Source organism: Drosophila willistoni, assembly GCF_018902025.1.
Source record: "Drosophila willistoni isolate 14030-0811.24 chromosome 2R unlocalized genomic scaffold, UCI_dwil_1.1 Seg167, whole genome shotgun sequence".
In the NCBI taxonomy this organism is placed as follows: domain Eukaryota; kingdom Metazoa; phylum Arthropoda; class Insecta; order Diptera; family Drosophilidae; genus Drosophila; species Drosophila willistoni.
In genome coordinates, this window is record NW_025814050.1 from 8448441 (window position 1) to 8472423 (window position 23983).

Genomic DNA, 23983 nt, shown 5'->3' on the forward strand with positions numbered 1-23983 from the left:
GAAATTTGTTTCGTTGTTTTTTTGAGGACCAAACCAAATGAAACTGGCTGATTTAAAAAAAAACTACATTTAATCATTTAAATTCAGACTAATAATATACAATAAAATCTTATAGTTACCAATCCTTAAAAGGCACATCTGCCATAAATAAAATATTCCCCATGTTCTCGCCTAGAAGATGATAATTGCATCGACGGTTAGATGAATCACTCCAGTGGAGTTGTTTTGCAACTGCTGGTATATGAAGATATCGCTTGGCAAGTCTATGCAAAAACGGATGCAATTTAGCCATATCTTTCCAGAGCAACATTGGCTCCGATTGCACATTACTTAAAGGATCATAAAAATAACTTGCTATTTCATCATCCTTTTCATCAGGATGTGTAGAGTTATTGCGATTATATTTCTCACGACAATGGGAATTGTAGGCCGACCAGATATTGTAATCCTCAACGGAATCATCTTCAGGATCGTTTATAATATGGTCATTTTGATCCAGTTCCTCTTGCCTTAGTTCGTAGAGATGGGTCATATAGTTGGCCACCAATGATCCACTCTGAAACGGTGTATTTCGAAATCGAGGATCCAGCAAGGTAGATAAAGCCAAGTACTCATTTTTTTCCAAACTTTCAAAGCAAACTTCCAGCCGGCGAACAATAAACATGCGACATTCGTAGATCATATTGAGTTCTATAGTGCTGATAGGTCGCCGCTTCAGTTCCTCGATCATAGTATAGATCATGGGCAAAGTCTGACTAGCTATGTTCTTACGCTCTGGACAGTTTCTACTCAACTCTCGCAAAGAACTAGTCAGCGGTTTTATAATACTTATCAGTTGCTGGGCCTGTTTAATTTCTGTTGCGCTTAGAACATTTCCCTCCATTTGCACGCATTTTTCTAGTGTCTTGTAGGCGAATAGTGGGCATTGCGATATGGGATCCCTTTTCTTTTTCATCTTAAGACGAATTTTCTCCACCAAGTTATAAAACTCTGGACGCTTCAAAATATCCATCAAAAGTGTGTTCAACAGATGACCCAAGCAAGGCACATGACGTTGCTCACCCAAAAATGTACCCACAGCCTTCTCCAGTAAACTATCATCACCTTCGGTCACCAGGCAAGCAATTACGGATTTCTCAATATCAAAACGCTGGCAAGTGGACTCCAAATGGTCCACTATTTGCTTCACATTGTAATGCTCTGTCAGCATTTGAACAGACAAAATGCGCGATTGTGGTATACGATTTTCATGATAGTGTGCCACCACTTCCAGGCAGTTATTTTCGTGAATTGCACAACTTAGCGATAGTATTGAGTTTGCAGCCAACTTGCGCCGTAGTCTGGCCACTTGCGCTTGCCTCTGAGTCTCAATATGGGCAGATAGTTGATCAACAGTGGGCCATGGCTGGAATCCCCACTGAGACGAGCTCTGCATTAAATGCTTAAAGCCTTCTCCTAAGATAACTTCCACAGGATGCCGATCGCGACATACAAAGTAAGCAAGTTGGCTTAGTAAAGTTTGCGTGCCACTGGAACTGGTTGTTGGTTGGGGCGAAGATGGCGATTGATAGACGGTCTCCATGGTGTGATCCTCATCAGCAAAAAATATCTGATCGTCATCTGTTTGAGGCAATTGTTCATCTTGCTCATTTAGTGGATACAAGCCCGCATTGTTGACATGCTTCGGTTCGAATTCTATGATATTCTCGGTAGTCGGAGATTGTGATGGATCTTCCCAACCGTAGGTAACACTCTCTACTGTCTCCACTGTTTCCAGATCATAGACACTGACTGCCTCCTCATCGTCGGATTTGCCAATTAAACTAGAAACTGCATGAAGCTCCCCTTTGCTCTTGATTTGATGATGGTCCTTCTGATGTGGGAGCTTTCGAAATCTCCTCCTCATGTCATCGCCATGCCGCTTAAACATGCCACGTACCACTTGTGCATCATCGTTATTCACATTGCTACAATTAACACAAACAAACAAGTTACAATTTTGAGTGGGTGCAATTATGTATAAAGAAATATCTTTGGTTTACATTTGCGGATGCGTCTTTATGTGTTTCATTAAGTTGGACGTGTTCCCGCAGGTTTTTATTATACGCTCGCAGAGTTGACATTGGGCCGTGTTGTGATCCAATTTATCATAATATTTCCATACTTTACTGCGCGCCATCACAAGAAGTGTCCTTATTTGGCGTCATTCATTTCCTAGGATGAAAACAATAAAAAAATCAAGTCTGGTCACATGCGTAAATTCTGTTATCTACACATGTACAGTGAACTTACAATAGTTCGTACACAATTTGAAATATTCTCATGCACGTGAATGTTTAATGTTTTTTTCTAATTTTATACAAATGAAAAACAAGAAATGTGAAACAAAATAGATGTTTTGATTATGTGGAAATTCTTTTTTTTTATTGCTTTGAAAAACTATCGTTCGATCGATACATTCTTATCGTTAGTGTGGCCATTTCTTGGTATTTCGAAATACCAATAAATGCCGAGTTCTAGCGCCTGTTTTTGCGAGGTTAAATTTTGCAAGCCGGCTGCAATTGTTAAAAAAGTACAGTGCTCAAAGGACATTCTCGCGTAATTAAAATCTCAATTATTATCCTCGACAATGTCTACCTTTAATTTTCTGAAAATGGCATCGCAACTGGACGAAGAGCAAGGTGTGTCTTTCCAGGACAAAGCACTTACCTGGGACACGGCGGAGCAAGGTAAGTAGAGTAATGGAATTTCCTTTGCACTCAGTAAACAAAACTAAATGATGATTTGACCAATTTTATAGTCCAGGATGTTGTGGATGCTTTGAAAAACCAAAAGGTGGTTCACTATCTTCAACTCGATGGCAACACACTGGGCGTGGAGGCGGCAATGGCTATAGGGGAAGGGTTGAAGCTTCACCCAGAGTTCCGAAAAGCCCTGTGGAAGAATCTTTTTACCCGTCGATTGAAATCTGAAATTCCATTGGCCTTAAATCATTTGGGCTCTGGCCTCATAGAAGCCAAGGCCCATTTAACTGTATTGGATCTTAGTGACAATGCTCTGGGTCCGAATGGTATGAAGGGATTGGAGACATTTCTGCGATCACCTGTATGCTACTCCTTGCAGGAGCTTCACCTCCACAATTGTGGTCTGGGTCCTGAGGGCGGTAGCATGTTGTCGTCGGCCTTGTTGGATCTCCATGCCAATGCCAAAAAGGCGGGAACACCGCTTCAATTGCGGGTCTTTGTGGCCGGGCGCAATCGCTTGGAGAATGTCGGTGCAGCAGCGTTGGCCAAGGCTTTTAAAGTATTGCAAACTCTGGAGGAGATAGTTCTAATGCAAAACTCCATATACCATGATGGCGTGTCGGTTCTGGCCGAAAGCTTTAAGGCTAATACTCACTTGAGGGTGATCAACATGAACGACAACACTTTTGCCGTCAAAGGAGCTGCTAAAATGGCCGAAGTATTCGAGCATACACCTTTGTGAGTTAAGCAGGTGGTGCGATTAGTCACAATTATTTCATCTGCCTGTTTTTACATTTTACAGATTGAGAGAAATCAATTTCGGTGACTGCTTAATGAAAACGGACGGCGCCTACCACTTTGCCGAAGCTCTGGAAGGTAACAACGGAAATTTGGAGGTAGTCGATCTCAGCTTTAACGACATCAACTCTGATGGTGGCCTAGTAATTATCACGGCTATGCAATCCAAACCTAAATTGACCTATTTGAACTTGGATGGAAATTGTTTTGGTCACGAAGGCTGTGCACAAATAATAGAGCTGATGGCCAAGAACGGCAATCCTTCAGCTTTGCAGACATTTGAGGAGGATAACTCCGAGGAGGAAGAGGATCAAAACGATGATGAAGATGAAGAGGATGACGATGAAGACGACGACGACGACGGCGAGGAGGATGAGTATGATGAGCACGAGCATGCCAATGATACCACTGAAGAGGCCGACGAAGATGATGTCGCTGAGGAAACTGCCTACGTGACAACCAATGCCTTTACCACCAAGGTAAGTCCGGCAAACATGCAATGACCCAAACAATTTACAAATTTTAAATTCATTTCAGTTTCTCAATGACTCGGTTACCTTTAAGGATAACAGCACATTTGCCATCACAGAGAAACCGGTGTCTTGCAGTCCAGAGCAGTTTTGCCTCAGTCAAACTCCATGCACTTTGCAACAATTTAATGCAGTGGAAGAGGAAAATAAACTTCAGGCTTTTAAAAACATCATCAATGTAAGTGCAAACAACTCTTCTGTTGAATATAAATTTCTAATAGATGTTACTACTTTTATTTTTAGCAATTCACCGAGGACAATCACTTGTTGCTCTTAGTTTTCACCGCACTGAAATGCTCTCATTTGTCGAAAACCTCCAAGCCAGCTCTTGATCTGGCCGTCTCTCTTTATAAGTCCACATTTGAGTATGCTCTGCAGACGAAACAAGAGAATCGAGTTCTCAACTATATCCTTTTACAATTGGGTTTGCTCCGCAGCGAGGAATCCTTTAAATCGGAATATGACTTGAAAAGCTGTCGTTATGCCTTGCGGGAGGCAATTATTAAACCAGATTTTGCCAATGATAACATCAAGAACACGTTAAAGGTCTTTTTGGAGCAGATGGATGCTTAGTATGCGATATGGACTAACACAATTCCTTTGTGCCAAATTGTTCCACGTGTCCTCAAAAAAAAAAACCAAAATAAACTGATAATTTTTAATAAATAAGTAATTATTTAACATTCCATAAACTGGTATCAGTCTTTCTACATTTTGACAAAAAAAAACTTTATTAATGAGATGCTCTTATTTAGTATAATGAAAAGGATACACACAGCAATTTACAGCAATGTCAGGAAATTTACTTTCCTTCTTTTGTTTTTGTTCTTTAAGAAATTTCTTTATATAATTTCAGCCATTTAACCCATTCAGCCTATAAATTTTTTAGGAATTGCTCTTAAAAGATTTAAAGTTTCCGAAATTAAACATTTCGAGATAATTAGGGATTGATTTTTTACAAAAAAAAGTCAATAAATTAAATGCTGCAACTAATTTGTGCCCTAATGTTTAGTGTTGTTAGCAACTTTTCAAATAATTTAAGGTTTTTTTTTCGCATTCTACGACCCTTGGACAATTCTAAGACTTAAAAACTTCTTAAGTAATCCAAGAATGAGCGATTATCGTTCCAGTATTTGGTAAAAACATTTAACATAAAAAGATTTTTATTTATGAAAACTACATACTATGTTTATGAAACAATTTAAAACAATTAGTATATGTATGTAGTGGTTTGTTATTGTTGTTGTTGCTGTCGGTGGATCGTCGCGCTGGCTCTGAGAATTGGCATTAGAGATCAGCTACAAGTGAAAGGACATTCTTTCGACTGCTTTGTACCATCGCCGTTCTACTGCTTTCGGTGGTTTCTTGCCCCCACCTCTTGCCCCATTTCTGCCCCACCTTCGCCGAGAGCATGAAATTCGTGCATTTCCTCGGATTCGGGTTTGCCCTTTGGTGCTGTATCCTTAATTTTAGGTTCCTTGGGCTCTGAGAGTTGCTTTCGCCGCGGCTTGCATTTTTTTAATGATCTCCTCGGTTGAGCTCCTCTTTGTTCTCCACAAAAAATGTATCGTATTTCTCAACAATAAATCGCGCATCATCGCGATTTATCAATTGATTAAATGGTTGGTTAATTTGGCTTTTTTTTTTTTTTTTTTTTTGAAGACACGTGGCACATGGCATAATAAGATTTTTTTGTTTGTCCACAATGCATACTAAGCCTCCTCTGTTCCAAAAAGGCCTTTAACGTGTTTTTGATGTTGTCATTGGCGAAATCTGTTCAAAAATTGCCTCACGCAAGGCATATTCTCTGGTTTCATTTGGAGCCGATACTAAAAAGTGGACTTGTGTAGACTACCAGATCAATGGCTGGCTTGGAGGTTTTCGACAAATAAGAGCATTTCACAGCGGTGAAACCTAGAAGCAACAGTGATGGCGTTCGGTGACTTTCGCATGGTATTATCAAGAATCTGCAGTTTAAATTCCACATCCTGTACATTCAATTGTTGCAAAGTGCATCCAAAGTAAATGCAACACCAGTTTCTCTGTGATGGCAAATGTGTTATCCTTAAAGGTAATGTAAGACTTGTAAATTGATTGCATCATTAGTTGTTTACCGGACCTACCTTGCTGTTAAAGGCATTGATAGTCACGTAGGCAGCTTCCTCAGTGACAGCATCTTCTTCGGACTCCACATTGGTATCATTGGCATGCTCGTGCCCATCAAGCGCATCCTCCTCGCCGTCGACTATCCACCGGGCGATTACATTAAAAGCACTGAATTCCCTCTGGTCGTTTGGAAGCAAACCTACAAGATAAATCTTCTAGAAGTCATTTCAAATGGCACAGATAAGGTCAAGGCAGTTTATCATTTGTATGAAGCAGGTAAACATTACTTTGCGCTAGCCAGGCTTTAGGCCATCCACTAGACTGGGTATGGAGCTTTCGTTATCGTCTATTTTGGCTAATTTAGCCCAAGCCAATGGAGATTCAACTATGCTTTTCGCATGCAAAGTCATGTTCCTGGTCTGAGAATCAAAGGGGATCGATGAGACAATTGACAAAGATCCAGAGATGATTGCGCACTTAGAAGGGCTTGATGTTAATGCCACCTAGTGTAATCAATTAGTTTTTGTTCTGATCTCATTATTAATTTACTTTTGACTTACCTTTACTTTTCTTTTTGAGAACTTTAATTAACTGCTTGATAACACCATCGTCCACCCTTGTAGGTGGCAATCGAGTTGACAAACGAAACCAGCTGGAAGCCGCGATCCGAGGGGCAACAGGTCACCTCCCAACGTTCACCGCAGGCCTCGTAGACCACCTTAATTGGCTGGCCCGAATCACTGTCATGATTCTTAATATGCAAATCAATGTTAAAATTTTCCCCAGACAACTTATTGCCATTAAGGAACGCGGAGACGCCTTTTGTTGAGGCAGCCACATCAAACGAATGACTCGATCCAATTTTTCCATCTTGAATTTAAATAAATCTGGACAAAAGATGATCCTGGTAAAATCAGTGCCATTAAATTTTTAATCGGCTATTGAATAAATTTGTGATGGTATTCTATTTTTACTCACATTTGCCTCGGATGCTTTGCCCATGTTTGTTGAAAAGATGTCTTTCAGTTCAAAACAGTTTTGCCTTAGTCAAACTCCACGCACTTTGCAACAATTAAGTGTACTGGAAGCGGAAAATAAACTGCAGGCTCTTGAGAACATCATTAGAAAATCGCCAAAACCTAAAAGCCAGCCATGGATTTGGGAGTCGCTCTCCATAAGTCCAGTTTTGAGTATCGCCTGCAAACGAAACAAGAGAATCGAGTTCCATTGGGTTTGCTTCGTAGCGAGGAATCCTTCAAGTCTGAGGATCACTTGAAGGCGTTCCTTATGCCTTGCCTGAGGCAATTGTTGAACCAGATTTCACCAATGACAATATCAAAAACACATTAAAGGTCTTTTTGGAACAGAGAATGATTATTATGCACTTATGGACTAACAAAACAATTCTATTGTGCCAAGTTCCACGTGTCTTCAAAAAAAAAAAAAAAACCAAAATGAAATTATAATTTTGAAGAAATAACTATGAATAACTATTTAACATTCTATAAACTGTTGTCAGTCTTTCTAAACTCTGACACAAAAAACTTTGCTAACGAGATATGTACATACTGGTGTAGGGCTGCTCAGTCATTAACGAATGCACAACACTGACAAATGTTTGATTAAAAAGCAATCGCGTCAAAAGTAAAGATTATTGACAAAAGTCACTGTTTTCGACCGATCGTTTCTATAAGAACATTACGATATAGTCACCCGATCTTGATCAAATTTGGCACAGTCGTTTATATGAGTAATAAATTGACCAATTTCACAACAATAGCTCAGAAAATAACAAAGTTATTAAGAAAAGTCACTGTTCGTGACTTTGTCGTTGAAAGTGGTCCGATTTGGCTGAATCTGAGATATATGTACAACCGGCGCAGTATATACAAGCCTACATGCAGAACTCTGTAGCTCTTACGGTCTAGGAGGTGTTTGCGTTGATCCAGACGGTCGGACAGACTTGGCAATATGAACTCGTCTCGTCATGCTGATCAAGAATATATATACTTTATATGGTCGGAAATGCTTCATTCTGACCAAAAGATTTTATCTTTTCAGAATTAAACATTCGGAGACAAGTAGGAATTGATTGCATGTCAATAAACTAAATGCTGCAACTAATTTGTACCCTAATGTTTAGTATTGTTAGCAACTTTTGAGAAATTAGTAGAATAGCTACAAGTAAGATGGGAGCAGACAAATTTTATTCCAAATTTTTATACTGCTTATTCGGAATTTGTAAACTCGACCTAGCCGGTCAGGCAATACTGAAAGATAGTTGCATTAGGAATAATGCAAAAGAAAGCGGATTACCAAAATTTTGTGCAAAGCTATTTATATATTTCGGAATAACTTTCGGATCTTTTAATTTGCTGCATAAGAAACACCGCCAATGTCATAGTAATTATTATTTTACCTAGACCTATTTAAACAGAAAACAATATAGGACATCGATTTCGTTTTAGATAATTCAATTAAGTTTTTTGAGTCATGAATAAGCATTACCAAACACTATGTTTTTTTTACTATATTACGTATTCTACAACTTTTTTACGAAAGTAAGGGTAATTAGATGTTTTTTTTTTCTTATTCTACGACTTTTGGATAATTCTAAGTCTTCAAAACTTAAGAAAAAAAGTCGACTAAGTAAAAAATTTCTTAAAAAACGTTTCCTGAAAGATTTAAATTAAAATGTATCGTCTAATCCAAGAATGAGGTATTTCAGATAATGGTTCCAGCATTTAATAAAAGATAATACATATGTACGTCAAGAGTTTATTTACATAAAAAGATTTTTATTTATGAAAACTACATACTATGTTTATGAAACAATTTAAAACATTAATTAGTATATGTATGTAGTGGTTTGTTGTTGTTGTTGCTGTGGGTGGATCATCGCGCTGGCTCTGAGAATTGGCATCAGAGATCAGCTACAAGTGAAAGAATGTAGCGAAGTCTATGTATGTGTAGTATGTAGGATTTACTTGTGTTGTATCATTATTCGTTTTTGAAAATCAAACAGAAAATAAAAAATGGAATTAAAAATTTCAACCATATAAAAATGAAAAACCAGTTAATACGCGAATCCTCAATTTGGTTATACTTCTCGATTAATGTGTCGTATTTTTGTATCAGTATAATTATAAACTACTGTATGAAGTTAAATCTACTTTCGAATTAGCTTTTCACTCCCTCACTATCATCATGATTTGTTTTTTTAAATACTTGACAATCTTTATATGGATTAACCGTATATATGTATATATATTTGTAAATATATATAGAGTGGCCCTCAATCTAATAGTCTGAATCATCATCATCATCATCATCAAGATCAACAGCATCATCGTCGTCATCGCTTTCTACGATAACACGCTTCTTTTTGGCTGGAGCCTTTTTCTTAGCTCCTCCACTGCTTTCATCGTCACGTTGACGCTTTCCTGCTACCTTTACTGGTGTATCCTCTTCGGTATTCTCCGGACCACTGGCTTCTTCATCGCTAGCCGTTTTCTCAGCTCCACCGCCTTCGCCTTCCTCGTCGGATATAAGGAAGGAGTAATCAATCTTTTTGGATGCAGCACGACGTCCAGGACGTTCGGCACGTGGAGCTACATCCACCACTTCCATGTCTTCATCATCATCTGAATTGGCATTTTTTCTTTTACCCTTGGTAAAGTCGAGCTTCGACTGCTTCATACCATCACCGTTCTCCTTCTTTTGACGGGGTTTCTTTTCTGCCGGTTCCTTCTTCACTGCTGCTGCTTTTTTGCCAGCCTTTGGTGAGGTCTTTGCACCACCTTCGACGAGCGCATCAAATTCGTCCATTTCTTCGGATTTGGGCTTACCCTTTGGTGCTGCTTCCTTCTTAACTTTAGGTTCCTTGGGCTCTTTGAGAGTTGCTTTCGCCGCGGCTTGCATTTTTTTAATGATCTCCTCGGTTACCTTAAATTCAACATGCTCACCCTCGGGATCAGGGAAGACGTCACCAGTAGCACCAGATCCAGCAGCTGACTTGGCCTTACGACCTTTAGAACCGGCAGCACCCTTTTGTGATTTCAAGGCCTTGGCCGTCTTCAGATTGATGCCCTGTTCCTCGAGGCGCTCTTTCTCCTCCACTTCGTTCAGCTTATCTTCTAAAGCATCTAGATCGTCGAGCCAAAGCAATTGTGGTGTCTTCTTCATTAGATTATCAAGCTCACTTAATTTGGAGTCACGCTGCTTCAGTAATTCATTCTTCTTTTCCTCGGTAAGCATCCACATGGACATGCCCAGTAGATAATCGAATTTCTTGACATCTGTTAGCTTCTTAAACGCCTTTTCGGGATCAACTTCCTTTTTGACCTTTTTGCTACCGCTGGCTGCAGCCTCGCCAGCCTCTTCTCCCTCATCCTCTTCCTCGTCCTTTTCAGCATCTTCTAATTTAATGCTGCGCTGCCACTCCTTCACTGGATCTGGGCGGTAGCCACGCTTAGCTAGCTCCTCACACATAGCCTTGCGCTGTTTGTTCTCCACTACCAAAGTCTTTTCGCATTTCTCGAGAATGAATCGCGCCTGATCGCTAAGACGATCCGCCTGTGCTGTCAACTGACCCACCAAATAATCCTTTCGACGGCAATAATACTCCACACGAAGTGTGTAAAACTCCTTCAAGATGTCTATTGATGATGGGAATCGACGCAGGCAATTGCTTTGATCGAATGCGTGCATTTGATTGGTCGACAATGAGGACGTCAGTTTAAATACACGATAGAATCCTCCTTCTTCCGAACGGAGACGATTAAATTCACCCGGAGCGAAAGAGACAACAAATCGAACTGTGGTATCTGTGTGATATTCGCGATATTCGGAGACAACTGCCTTTACCTTATCTGTGCCATTCGAAAGGACTTCGAGAACGTTTTCCTTGTAGGTTTGCGTCCAAACGCCCAGAGGCAATTCAGTGATTTCAATGCGATCGCCGGGCAACATTTGAATGTTGCCTGTGTGAACATATCGACCATCAGAGACATATTCAATGCGTCCCCTGAAGTTCTTATACCATGGGTGCATTGGCAATGGATCCTCACTATTGATCATACGTCGCAGATTTCTAATAATTTCGCGTGGATTATGGTTGGCTATTTTGGTGGACCAACCGGTGCCAATGCCCTCGGCGCCATTGACCAAAACCATTGGAATAATTGGCAAATACCACAAAGGCTCAATGCGTTGACCATCATCGGTCTGGTAGTCTAGCAATGGATCATCAAGTGGATGATAAATTAGACGAGTAAGCGGCGACATCAGTGTGAAAATATAACGAGCGCTGGCACAATCCTTGCCACCAGTCAAACGGGTACCGAACTGACCTCTGGGCTCAAGCAAATTAATGTTATTCGAGCCGACATAATTCTGGGCGAGATTCACAATGGTCATTTGCAGGGAAACTTCACCGTGATGATAGGCAGACATTTCGGCTACTGAGCCCGATAATTGAGCAACCTTAACCTCGCGTTTATCATTCCTTTTAAAGCAAGTGAACATCACTTTGCGCTGACCAGGCTTTAGGCCATCCACTAGACTGGGTATGGAGCGTTCGTTATCGGAATTCGAGAATAGAACCAATTCAAGATTGATGAAATCCGAGTAGGTGATATGCTTTGTGCCCTTCGTGTAGAGATATCGTTCGGGTAGATTTAGTTGTTTGCGTCGCTTCACCTCGTCCATGTGATTGGTGAGCCAGGTTTTACGAGAATCGACATGCTTCTTCGAGAATGCCATCACAATGTTATCATCATCCGCTTGGCCATCGTACTTGAACAGTATGCGATGGCGTTCCATATCTTGGAAATACTCCTTAGCTTCCTTAGAGGTTGAAGTACCCAAACCCTTATAGTACTTTATATGGTAGGTTGCATGATTCGGTGTATCCATCTTCCATTCTTCGAATTCTGGCAATGAATAGAATGAGAGTTCCTCATTCTTCTTGGTCGCCTTCACAATGGGTGTAATGAACTCTTCAAGGAAGGGCAGACGCAACAGTTCCGGCCAATTGGTGTGTATGAAATTGATTAGCAATCCCTTGATGTGAGAGCCATCCTGATCCTGATCTGTCATTATCATGACTTTGCCATAACGTAATGTTTTTAAATCATCCTCGGTTAAATATTTCTTCTTATACTGCAATCCAATAATCTTGCAGAGATTATTAATTTCAGCATTTTCTGTGAGCTGTTTGAAGTTCGCCTCTCGCACATTGAGAAGTTTACCGCGCAGCGGGAAAACTCCATAATAATTGCGACCAATTACACCCAAACCAGAGACAGCCAACGATTTGGCTGAGTCTCCCTCGGTAAGGATGAGAGTACATTGAATGGAATTTTTGCCACCAGCCTCGTTTGCGTCTTCCAGCTTGGGTATACCCTTAATTTTGCCAGATTTTCTGCCACCCGTTTTGGCTATATCATTTTGGGCCTTAAATTTAGCCCAAGCCAATACAGATTCAACTATGCCCGATTTCGATACATTGGCAATGAATTTCTCAGACAATGTACATTTGGAGCCAAAACTTTTCGCCTGCAAAGTCATGTTCTCCTTCGTCTGAGAATCAAATGTGGGATTCTCGATAAGACAATTGACAAAGATCCAGAGATGATTGCGCACTTGGAAGGGCTTGATGTTAATGCCACCTAGTGGTATGAGATGATAATCAATTAATTAGTTTTCGCTGTGATCTTATCATTATATTACATTTTACTTACCTTTATTTTTCTTTTTGAGAACTTCAATTAACTGCTTGATTACACCATCGACCACATGATCAACATGCCGTCCACCCTTGTAGGTGGCAATCGAGTTGACAAACGAAACCTGCTGGAAGCCGCGATCCGAGGGGCAACAGGCCACCTCCCAACGTTCACCGCAGGCCTCGTAGACCACCTTAATTGGCTGACCCGAATCACTGTCCTGATTCTTAATATGCAAATCAATGTAATCCTTGAAATTTTTCACAGACAACTTATTGCCATTAAGGAACACGGAGACGCCTTTTGTTGAGGCAGCCACATCAAATGCACGACGCGACATTAGTGCCACAATATCCTCATCCAATTTTTCCATCTTGAATTTAGACAAATCTGGACTGAAGGTGATCCTGGTAAAATCAGTGCCATTAAAATCTTTAATCTGCAATTAAATAAAATTGTAAAAGTCTTTGCAAGTAATTTACAGCGTTTTATTTTTACTCACATTTGCCTCGGATGCTTTGCCCATGTTGTTGGCCCATGTTTGTTGAAAGGATTTCTTATACTGCTTGGTGGCTGTCTCCAAAGTGAAAGATGTGGAGAATATATTGCAGAGTTTCGCTCCATAACCATTACGTCCACCAGTTACTTTCTTCTCATCATCATTGTAATTTGAGGAGGTCAACAAATGACCAAAGATCATTGTCGGTACATACATTTTTTGCTCCTTGTGCATAGTTACTGGTATACCCTGACCATTATTCCATATGGAGATGACATTCTTCTCGGCATCAATATCAATCTTAATCGCGTTCATTGACTTATCGCGCTGCTTATTATCGGCCGCATTTACAAGGATCTCATCGAATATTTTATAGAGTCCTGGCACAAAAGAGATCTCACGTTGCACCATACGATTGTTTTCGAAATCATAGACCCACATTAGCTCTTTGGTATACTCAACGGAGCCAATATACGAATCGGGACGTAGTAGAATATGCTCCAATTGGGTCTTCTTCTGATACATCTGCTCGATGGACATTCCACCAGATTTTCCGCTACCGTTTTCCATTCTGTCACTACTTTCGTTAAGCTAAAAATATACAAATTGCCAAATTTCGTTATTAATGGGTTTTGTTTGCTATCAAAACTGATGGAACTCTTCTTGATAATTCAATATCAACATAGGGTGTAATATTCGGAATATTGGACTGCATCCCACATGCTTGATGACCTTTCTTTGAGATTGGCTAGTCTTAGGGCCTAGTTATAGGTTATAGGCTACAGTGAAAACTCCCGTAGGCGGACCAGTCACGCTTTTCAATCATTTTGTCCGCATGCGGTAACGTATTTTGTATAATAATCATGCTCAATGGCTGTAAAATTTGTCCATCTACAAGATGATCCGCAAATAGATCTTTCACAGTACATTATCAACTTTTTGACACGCTCCAAGATGTCTGTGGGTATAACCATACTAATTAAGCCAAAGTATTTATAATTCTCAAGATTTTAATGAAGACAATTTCTGATGAAGATCAGAATATAAATTCGGAAGCGAAAATGGAAAAAATATTAAGTAACGTTTAGGCCAATTGTTGATAGCTCTAGAACTTAATGATTTCATTAACCGTTAATTTAAAATCTAATTCTATTGAAATTAAACGCGGTTGTTAGTGCATGGAGCTAATATTAGACAATTTTCAAAACTCCATTACTATTACTTAATAATTTAGGCAATTTATCACGCTGATACCGAAATATAATATGAGATATAATATGAGACAATATAAATGAGATCATTATTCTATATAATTTTAATAAATCTATGATCAATCTCTGATGAGGAGTTTTCACTGTACTGGGTATTGTGTTTAAAACATTTTCTCTACTCTTTCATAATGTTCTTGAACAGTCAGCAAACGCGCGCGCACACTCGTGGGGTCAGGGGTGAATGGGGGACTGCATCAACCGAAAAATATGTAGGGCTATGCAATAGATGTCTTTTAAAATTTTGAAGCGGCCTATGAACAGACATACATATTTATTTATTTATCGTTTTGACTGTACTACAGTTTTAGAGATTGTTGTAAATTTCGCTGTCGGCTTCGGCGCGCCGTCGTCTAAGACCGAAATGTGTATATGTAAGTCGGCGGCATCGGCAGCCAAACCGGCAATAACTTTGCAGTTAATTACAAATTAATATTGAGACAATTATATGTATTTAGCACTATTGAAATCCACTTTTAATTTATATTTTTTCAAATACTTCTGTCTTTTCTTCAACTTGGACAATTAAATTGCGCATATTTTATGTACCGGCAAACGCCATTTTTAATTTGCCAAGCAAAGCGACGGGAAAAAAGAAGCAAAAACGAAGCAAGAAAAGAAATGTATAGAAAATGCCGCTGGTTATGTATACCAAAAATTGGTTAATTTCGTAATTTGTTGTTATTAATTTCATCTGTTTTCTTACCTTAGAGATAAAATGTACAGTTTTTTTGTTGTATAGTTTTAGTTGCCGACGCAAAACTAAACGCGGCACAAGAAGCGCTGAAATTTTTTGCAAGTTGAAGACGCCGCACTGCAACAACTCGCTAAATACTTATACACGAGTTGAAATGCAAAAGCTAGCGTTTCAGTTGGCTTCTTGCTATTATTTTTTCTACTAGCCTAACTCTTAAGTAAAAAAAAAACACCCACACTTAATATATTAATTTTTTTCTTTAATAAATACACTTTCAACTTACAACACAAAAAAGCAAATACAATGCAATAGTGGTGGGAAGTCAGTCGATGGCACCTTCGATAGACAGATTTTTAACCGCTTTTATAGAGTGGTCCCATTATCGTTGAATTGTCATCTCCAACTGTTTTTACCCGACTCCCACTAATTTTCCCGGTATTTCGTTAATTAGAGTGACCAACTATTGCATTCTTATCTACATCAATTTACACATGCGCGCTCAAGTCTTTACGGTTAATTTCAAAAAGTGAGTAACAACTGCACATTTACACTAACTGATGCTGCAGTCAGTCAACATGGCTAATCAAACAGGTTTCCCCTTGTCAGAATCTGACCTTGGCCAACAACTTGTGACGTCAATTTTGTTGACTGCCTCAAGAATCAAGTTTCACACAAATTGCATTTTTACGATTCTGGAAGAAAAATGTATTCCATATCTATGTGTGTATGTAAGTATATACACATACATTTCCACTTAATTGGCTAATTAAGAACTGAGATAACTTTTGCCTAGGAATGCATTGGTCAATGGAGACACAAAGGCAGCTCAATGAACTTCCTAATTTCTTCTCTTTTCGCTTCGCTTTACGGAAACTTGCTTTTCTAGTTCGTTTTATTAATATTTCACTCTCGCTTGCCATTACATACCCTGAGAAGAGTATCTACACTTTTAATATTCATCAGGATCATGGAAGTTTTTCAGTTAATGAACTTTTTAACAATACTGACTAGATCAATTATTTGTACATATATGTATTTTACAAATTATTTTCTAAACAAAACGTGATATTTGTCATTTTTTTGGATTTTGGACTCCCTGAAAATCGTAAATTATATAGAATTTTTATAATTTCGGCGAATAGAACAAAGAACATTCTTATCTTATAGGTAACAAATTTCGAGCATTTTTTAAGCATTAAAACACCATAATGTTATTTTAATAACAATTTGTAAAAAAAAAATTAATTATGCTTTCGTTTTAATGATAACCACAAATACTGAGAGTGTATTTAAAATGCAGCATCTTTTTTTCAGTTTTTTTAAGATGATTATCAAGTAAATTGTAAATTATCTCATTGTTTTTTTGCCAGACTGGTTTGACATAGTCGATATATGTATACATATGTATGTACATTTGTGCATAATACTTACTTATATTTTTCTCCCATGTTGTCTTGTGTTCTAAGTCATAAAAAGTTCTGTTCTAGACGATCTTGAGTTCAGTTTTAACGCGATCTTTATGCGGCGCTGTGTGTTTGTTGCTGTGACGGAGTTTCATCCATTTCGCTTCATTTATGATATTTATTTTCGTTTTGAGAGAGTTTTAAGTAAAAGTTGAATTCTCGAGAGTGTGATAAGCCGCAATTAAACAACGAAACCATTTCATAGATAAAAGGTGTGTATAAATTGGATTTAATTCATAATTCTATACTGAATCGATCGTAAAACAAACGTTACTTCTCATGAATATTTATTTTTGAATCGTAAAAAAATAATTATTTGAAGTTACACAACCCATCTTTAATTTCAAAACTATCTGTTTTAGACCAACACTTTCTCGCTTAACCAAGTTGCTAACATTCATAAACAAAATATAGATTTTTTTAACCGAATATTCGCCACATAAATACTTTTACGTTTTAAAACAAATTGTTTGTAAAGTTAATATTGTATGAAAGGACATTCTTGAGAAACATCTATTGAATAAGCCAAAAAAGTTATACATTTTATTTAAAGGAATCACACTGTCACACACAGTTTACAAACTTAATATAAATTTTGAACTCAATTTTATACACGTAAATTTTTAAAGAAATTTAGAAGAAATTCTAAAGAAATATTGAATACATTTGAAAAAATTATAACAAAAAATCCAAAAGTTTAAATGATTAAAATATTAGATGTTCTTCTATTATTACATACATATGTACATATGCATATAAAACATAATCATACATATTAAATTATTCTGTTTTTTAAATCTTATAATGAATTTCCATATAATGTGGTTAACAAATTCATTTTTGTCTTAATGCAATAACATTTTCAATATGTTTTTTTCCCCTGATTATTAAATAACGGAAAAACTTATTTTTTGGGGATTTTCCCAAAAAACAATAAAATATGAAAAAAGCCTTATTATTACCAATGTAACTTATTGAAGAAGTCACGTTGGGCGAAAAAAAGAATGAAGTTACTAATTATATTAAAATTATTCTCAGTTTCCTATCAAATATTTATAAAAATCAAGAGTTTGATCTTATAAATTAAAAATAAAGAGCTGAGCTCAATAAAATGTAACGATTTTTAATAAAAATATTATAATTTCTTTCATATTCTGTATACTGAGGTTTGTTTTTCCTAGTCTGACTTTATTATAAAGAACTTTAATTATATGCACCCCCATTTAAAAATCATCATATTTTTCTCATATTTGTCATATGTAAGTGGATTAACAAAGTATATTTACATTTTATACTACAATAAGTAGATCCAATTAAGTCATGAAGTATAGTAGTAGATACCTTTCATTATCTTGTCTAAAAGATACAATTAATACGACAATTAACTACAATGGGGTAATACATATTTATTAGTATTATGAACTGCAGATCCAAAAATCAAAAACCAGAAATTATTTTAAGTTGGGTGCTAAATGAATGTATTTGCACTTGGGTGTGAAGATTGACGGGGTGTTGGCAAAAGGTACTTAATATATGCACATGTATATGTACATGGGCGTAGCCAGGAACCGCAATTGTGGCAACACCCTCCTAATATATACCATGACTAGTAATAACTAGCACCAAATGTATGTATTTATATTTATATTTGTAATCAAATATAAAATATTTAGCAAAGAACCTTTGCACAGCTGCAACTTGCACTTTGAGACACACACAGGGAGAAACGTGCTTTTTTGGAGAAATATTCCAGAGACCCCACCACGACCCCTGATTAGATCCGAGAATCATCGACCGCAATTTGTGGCGTTATCAGTGAAATATTGGAAGCCAAATGCATGTACATATTTAGTTCGAGTTTCGGGGCAATGGCGAGGGCAAGTCTGGTACTGGAACTGATAATGGTTCAATGGGTTGCTAGTATTTCTTTTTTTTTTTGTTTTTTTTCCGTTATCACTTCATATGGTTTATACTTAATATTTAATGGCACAATACATGTGTAACGACAAACAACAACATCAACTTATTTTTCTTTGTTGACTTTTTGTTTCATGGGATTGAGAACATTTGGTTTGGATTCTCAGTTTCAAACTTGAAGTCGAACAAAGCGCGACAGAAAAAATTTCTAATCCATTTGATATTTGGAAATCTAATAAAATGGTAAAGAAAAATCTTAAGCAATATTAGAAACAGCAAAAAAAAAAAAAAATAATAATAGATAAATTAAAAGTAAAGTGAAATAAGTTGAAAATGATCCAATTAATTCATTTATAAACAATATAACTAACAATTCTACTTGATATGCCCACTCAATGTCAATGTCTCTGAATGTTGGGATACGTGAGGTTAATTATAGTGTATTCCAAATATAACAACAACAAAAATAAGTGTACATTTTAATAAAATGTGTTGTGTTTGTATTGTGAAGAAAAAGCCTGCGAATAATTTAGTTTTACTTAGTAAAACTTGTATAAAACATTGTGACAAGTGTTTGTTGAGTGTAAAAACATTTGTGATTCATTGAAATTGGATCATCTAATGCCTATGGGATAGCCATTTCCATTTTTTGCCATTCTAAAATTCAGTAACAAATGTAGTGCAAAGCGGAGGGGTTGGTAAAAAGGGAGGCCCTGCACTGAGATACTTGGATATGGATTTTAACAATGTTTTCCAAAATATACTTAGATAAAATGTGGTATAAAGTGATGCCTTGATCTTTTTTTTTTGCGTACATTCATGTTTTTATGTAAATTATTTTTTAATTTTTTTATACATTAAAAGGGAAATTAAATTATTTCTTACCAATTCAGCTACTTGTTGTTTTTTGTCCATTCTCAGATAAGTTTAAAATAAAAAATTCACTAAAAGATATCAATAAAATAAGCCAATTTAACTTTACTTCTTCTTTTGTAGTTTTTATTTATGTATTGAAGAATACTTAGATTTGTAATAATATTCTGATTTTAAAAGATAAGGTAATTCAGATTGTAGATTGTTTGAATATTAAATATTTCTTAAACATTTCTTTAATTAAACCCATTTCACAATTTCAATTTCTGATTATACATATACGAATTGTTTTGGAAACGTCTTTCTAATTAAAGTAGTCATAAATCAGCTAATTTTCGGATCATAAATGACAAACTTTCCTGGGATAAAATGGTATCCTAATCACGACTCATCTTGTTGTCACGGAGATAGCTCAACATTTTTTTATTGTACTTTATAAAAATCAGAGTTTAAGCCTATGCAAGGATGATTTTAGTGTTTTTTTTTTAATGAAGTATGAAAATAATAATTTTTTAATAAATAAGATGGCTATAAGTGAACGTATCCATTTCATTTCTGATGCAACAATCTTCCAAATACTGTGGGATTTTTGAAATTGTTTTTTTTTACCCAGATAAGCTAGAATTTTTCGGGTAATTAATTCCCCAAATTATCCTTTTTAGATTGAATTACAAAGTTATCAGCAATCAAAAATGTTTTTGAACTTTGCATAATAGGTAGAAATTCTCTAACAATACTACGAGAACTTTTTCGAATTTCTAAAAAAACAAAAAACCAATCATCGATGTGATTATTTTTATTTATTCGCCAGACTAATACTAACCTAACTGGTTCTCGCACAATGCCCACCATAGAGCATAAGTTGAATATAACCGAGGAGGAAGTTCCTGAACACATACGCCGCATAGCCCAGGAGCAGGGTGAATGTCCAAAGACCAAGCAACAGACAATAGAACAATTTCGAAGTTATATTTTAGGTAAATTTAAAGTTCAATAAATGATTGTAAAAATGTCTTACTAAACCAAACATTTCTTTTCGAATAGAGCACAATGAATTTCAATTGCATCGTAATGATGATAAATTTTTGGAAAAATTTTTACGTGCCCGTTTCTGGAAGATTGAAAATAGCTATAGATTGGTAAGATTTCATATTGAAAGTTTATCTATGGGTACTTAATATTGAAATTCTAAATTTATAGCTGAGCAACTATCACAAGTTTCGTGAACAAAACAAAAACTATTATGAGAAAGTCCGTCCCTTGGACTTACGTCATTTGGGCGATTCGGATATATTGACAGTCACACCGTATCGGGATCAACATGGTCGTCGTATACTTATCTATCGTTTTGGACTTTGGCGACCCAATCGGGTTAATGTAGATGATATATTTCGTGCCACCATTTTATTGCAGGAGCTGGGTAGTTTGGAACCCATTTCACAGATAGTGGGTGGCGTTGGTATCTTTGATCTGAAAGATTTGGCCCTAGAGCACATTCTGCATTTGAGCCCAAGTGTGGCCCAAAAGATGATTGCCCTCTTAGTGGTGAGTAGAAAGAAAGCCTTAAATGTATTTGTTTTTAATTTCTTATGATGTTTTCTCAGACATCCATGCCTATACGTACATCTGCGCTTCATATTGTGAATCAGAATTGGGTGTTCAATACCGCTTTTAGAATTTTCAAGCCCTTCCTAAACGCTGCAATGAAAGAACGTCTCTATATTCATGGTAGTGATATGAGTTCACTGCATAAGCACATCAATCCGGAACATTTACCCAAGCGGTATGTAAAGATTTTCCTCTCCTCTTAAAGTGACCTTCCGCTAAACTTTTTTTTCTTTTTCTTTTCTTTCAGATATGGTGGTTTGCATGAGGATTACTCTTATACATTGTGGCTGGACATGATGGAACAGCAGTGTGCGGGTAGCGGTGTACAGAAGGAAATGGAACAATTGGGTTTCATATTCAACTAACCATGGACTTGCATTTATTTATTATGTCTCGCAAACAATTTTTATATAAGAAGGGTAAAGTAGTGAATAGCATGTTTTTAACTCACTTGGTGTTATATTTTTATAAAAAATATATATGAAATTAACTACTTTTTAGATTCTGTGCTTAAGAATTTCATTTTACAGACATCTTTATGTTTATCTCTAGATATTCTTGTTAAAGTGTTCCATTTCAAAATGTTAAAGTAGGTCGAAACCATTTGCATTCAATCCTTAAACGAAATAATTCAGAAATCTGTTTCATTGCCAATTTTGAGGTTAGGAATAATAATTTGAGGTTAGGTTCAACATGAAATTTAATGCTTGACACATTTGCCGAACCATACAGCCGCACACATCGTAATATGGCCACATCATTGCGAATGGGGACAATGACAACTGACTGGAAAGGCAATAACCAAATCAAATGAGGAAACGAGCCCACATGGAATGAAAATTTGTTCCGGTCAAGTCGGCGACAACAACAACAACATCAACAAGAGGAACGGGACCGACGACGACATGTTCGTTTTATGTATTTTATATGCAAAATTTTCTCAAAGTGGAAAAGGACAACTATCTATATTATGGTAATCGAGTGTTGGATAACGCATAACGCATAAAATGCAGTCGGAGGCCATAAATATGTTTGCACTCGCACAGTGTGAGATTTCTGCTATTCCGGTATGCCTTCTGACCATTACAAATATGTTTGATATTTTTTATTGGCATCCCATTGGCCTATACCCACACCCACACCCCTGACCGGAAGTTGCCGTCTGTGCCACCAAAGCTGACAAACAAACAGTAAAAAAAAGTTTCTTTCCTTCACCCCATCCTCCCCCATCCTCTTGTTGTCCTTTTGCTCGATGCTCGTACATCTTTTTTTTATTTTTTGGCCTTTGGTCAACGATAGTGAAATTGATTTCTGTTGCTGCCAAGGGGTCCTGGTTTGTTGGAGCGGGGGCGCCAGGGACACGGCACTGGGGCTTGGTGGTCGGGGAGGGTATCGTCATTTGTGCGATTAAAGCGACAAGATTAAAAAATTTATTGCGCAAATATATGTATATGTGGGAGGGTGGGTTAGGCCAAGTGAGAGAGACAGTAGCATACATATATGAACAAATACATAGCCTACATCTGGGAGGCACGACCAATGTCCCGTTATTAGTTGGCTTCTGGTAACACGTGTGCAAGTGTCTGTGTCTGTGTGTGTATATGAGCGGATCCCCACGTCAAGGCCGAAACTGGGCATATAATTTATGACATTAGAACTAAATATATTCGTATTTTATTGAAAAAAAATAGAAAGAATACAAAAAACAGAAAGGGGGATTCCCATCTGCTTTAACTTTAACTTGCGTGACACATGGCAAAATGGATAAAAAAAAAAATAAAATAAAAGCGTACAGCAAACCTGAATTTCCATAAGCATTACAGTAAAAATGTTTCTTACTTTCAGTTTGAATAAAAGATTTTAAATTAAGAAGTTATAAAAAATAGTTGAAAATAGTTCTCGCCATGAATTAAGCAATAGGCAGTCGAAATACCTAATTTTTAAATATAATATAAATTATATCGATTTGGAATGTTTTGTGGGTAAAAATAATGAAGACACGGAGACAACTTTCCAGTAACCATCTAAAAATGTGTTATAATTATCAAAAATTTAAATCTTCAAATGTCTATAGCATACATTAGGTGTTAAATTGTACAAGGACTATTTGCTTACATGAAAAGGAGTGAACAAACGAGAAGTCTCAGGGGTCCAACTTTTTTGTTGAAGATATTCATCCTTATAATTGCTAAAAATCTATAAATAAACAAATCTTTAAGTTTAAAACTCTATTAGTATACCTCAAAATTCCTTGGCCATACTTTATACATGTATGTATGTATGTATGTGTGTGTATAAATATAAGTAAGAAATCATTTATCAACTGCCAGGTCCTTCTCCTACTATCCGTGTCCATTCTTGGTGTCTGTGGTAACCAGCTAGCCATAACGAGCCACCATTTATACAGTTTACACCTTCGCCTCTGGCAGCTGTAGCGGGTGGAGTTTGGATGCTTGGTAAGTCAACACATTGACAGCAAATATTTCAATTATTTTACTTTGGAATCTTATTTATGAACCTCATCCGACGACGATGACGACGACGACGACGGCGGCGATGACTACAACAACGACTATGGTCGACCCCTGACCCTGACTGGTATCGAGAACTTTGCGTTGTTTACAAATCGCTGGCCATAATTTATTTGTTCTGGCTTGTTTTGTGTTTTGCCAGGCCAATGGATAAATGATAAACTGCTGTTCTTTGTGATAAGCAGCGACTCACAGTCCATCCCATAAAAGGGGCAGCTGAG

General features: G+C 37.1%; 4 protein-coding genes and 1 long non-coding RNA gene across 8 annotated transcripts; 2 read left to right on the forward strand and 3 right to left on the reverse strand.

The window, feature by feature from the left end:
* Positions 1 to 51: 51 nt before the first annotated feature.
* Positions 52 to 2214, reverse strand: LOC6644240. Its single transcript, XM_023176612.2, has 2 exons — positions 2043 to 2214; positions 52 to 1967 (listed from the first exon to the last, which is right to left on the reverse strand). The coding sequence occupies exons 1-2, from the start codon at positions 2177 to 2179 to the stop codon at positions 116 to 118; spliced, it is 1989 nt and encodes a 662-aa protein (XP_023032380.1). The 5' UTR covers positions 2180 to 2214; the 3' UTR covers positions 52 to 115.
* Positions 2215 to 2501: 287 nt separating this feature from the next.
* LOC6643981 (ran GTPase-activating protein) lies at positions 2502 to 4789 on the forward strand. The gene is made up of 5 exons (XM_002067021.4): positions 2502 to 2729; positions 2801 to 3482; positions 3547 to 4021; positions 4080 to 4250; positions 4316 to 4789. The coding sequence occupies exons 1-5, from the start codon at positions 2630 to 2632 to the stop codon at positions 4643 to 4645; spliced, it is 1758 nt and encodes a 585-aa protein (XP_002067057.1). The 5' UTR covers positions 2502 to 2629; the 3' UTR covers positions 4646 to 4789.
* Positions 4790 to 5218: 429 nt separating this feature from the next.
* Positions 5219 to 7179, reverse strand: LOC111518827. Of its 3 annotated transcripts, none has more exons than XR_002724099.2 (5): positions 7157 to 7179; positions 6739 to 7082; positions 6466 to 6681; positions 6196 to 6377; positions 5219 to 6136 (listed from the first exon to the last, which is right to left on the reverse strand). It is a non-coding gene; the product is annotated as an uncharacterized LOC111518827 (long non-coding RNA). The 3 variants fall into 3 exon arrangements; XR_006954198.1 differs by having other exon boundaries at positions 6196 to 6390; XR_002724102.2 differs by having other exon boundaries at positions 6196 to 6393.
* Positions 7180 to 8942: 1763 nt separating this feature from the next.
* LOC6643983 (DNA topoisomerase 2) lies at positions 8943 to 15608 on the reverse strand. The gene is made up of 4 exons (XM_002067023.4): positions 15380 to 15608; positions 13409 to 13996; positions 12922 to 13345; positions 8943 to 12849 (listed from the first exon to the last, which is right to left on the reverse strand). Exons 2-4 carry the CDS (start codon positions 13973 to 13975, stop codon positions 9479 to 9481), a joined length of 4362 nt encoding a protein of 1453 aa, XP_002067059.1. The 5' UTR covers positions 13976 to 13996; positions 15380 to 15608; the 3' UTR covers positions 8943 to 9478.
* A 1320-nt stretch (positions 15609 to 16928) lies between these two features.
* On the forward strand, positions 16929 to 21733 carry LOC6643984 (alpha-tocopherol transfer protein). Of its 2 annotated transcripts, none has more exons than XM_002067024.4 (6): positions 16929 to 17045; positions 20435 to 20600; positions 20668 to 20762; positions 20824 to 21168; positions 21228 to 21406; positions 21479 to 21733. In XM_002067024.4, exons 2-6 carry the CDS (start codon positions 20465 to 20467, stop codon positions 21594 to 21596), a joined length of 873 nt encoding a protein of 290 aa, XP_002067060.1. In that variant the 5' UTR covers positions 16929 to 17045; positions 20435 to 20464; the 3' UTR covers positions 21597 to 21733. The 2 variants fall into 2 exon arrangements, with proteins under 2 accessions (XP_002067060.1, XP_046866761.1); XM_047010805.1 differs by lacking the exon at positions 16929 to 17045 and adding an exon at positions 18924 to 18993.
* Positions 21734 to 23983: the final 2250 nt, after the last annotated feature.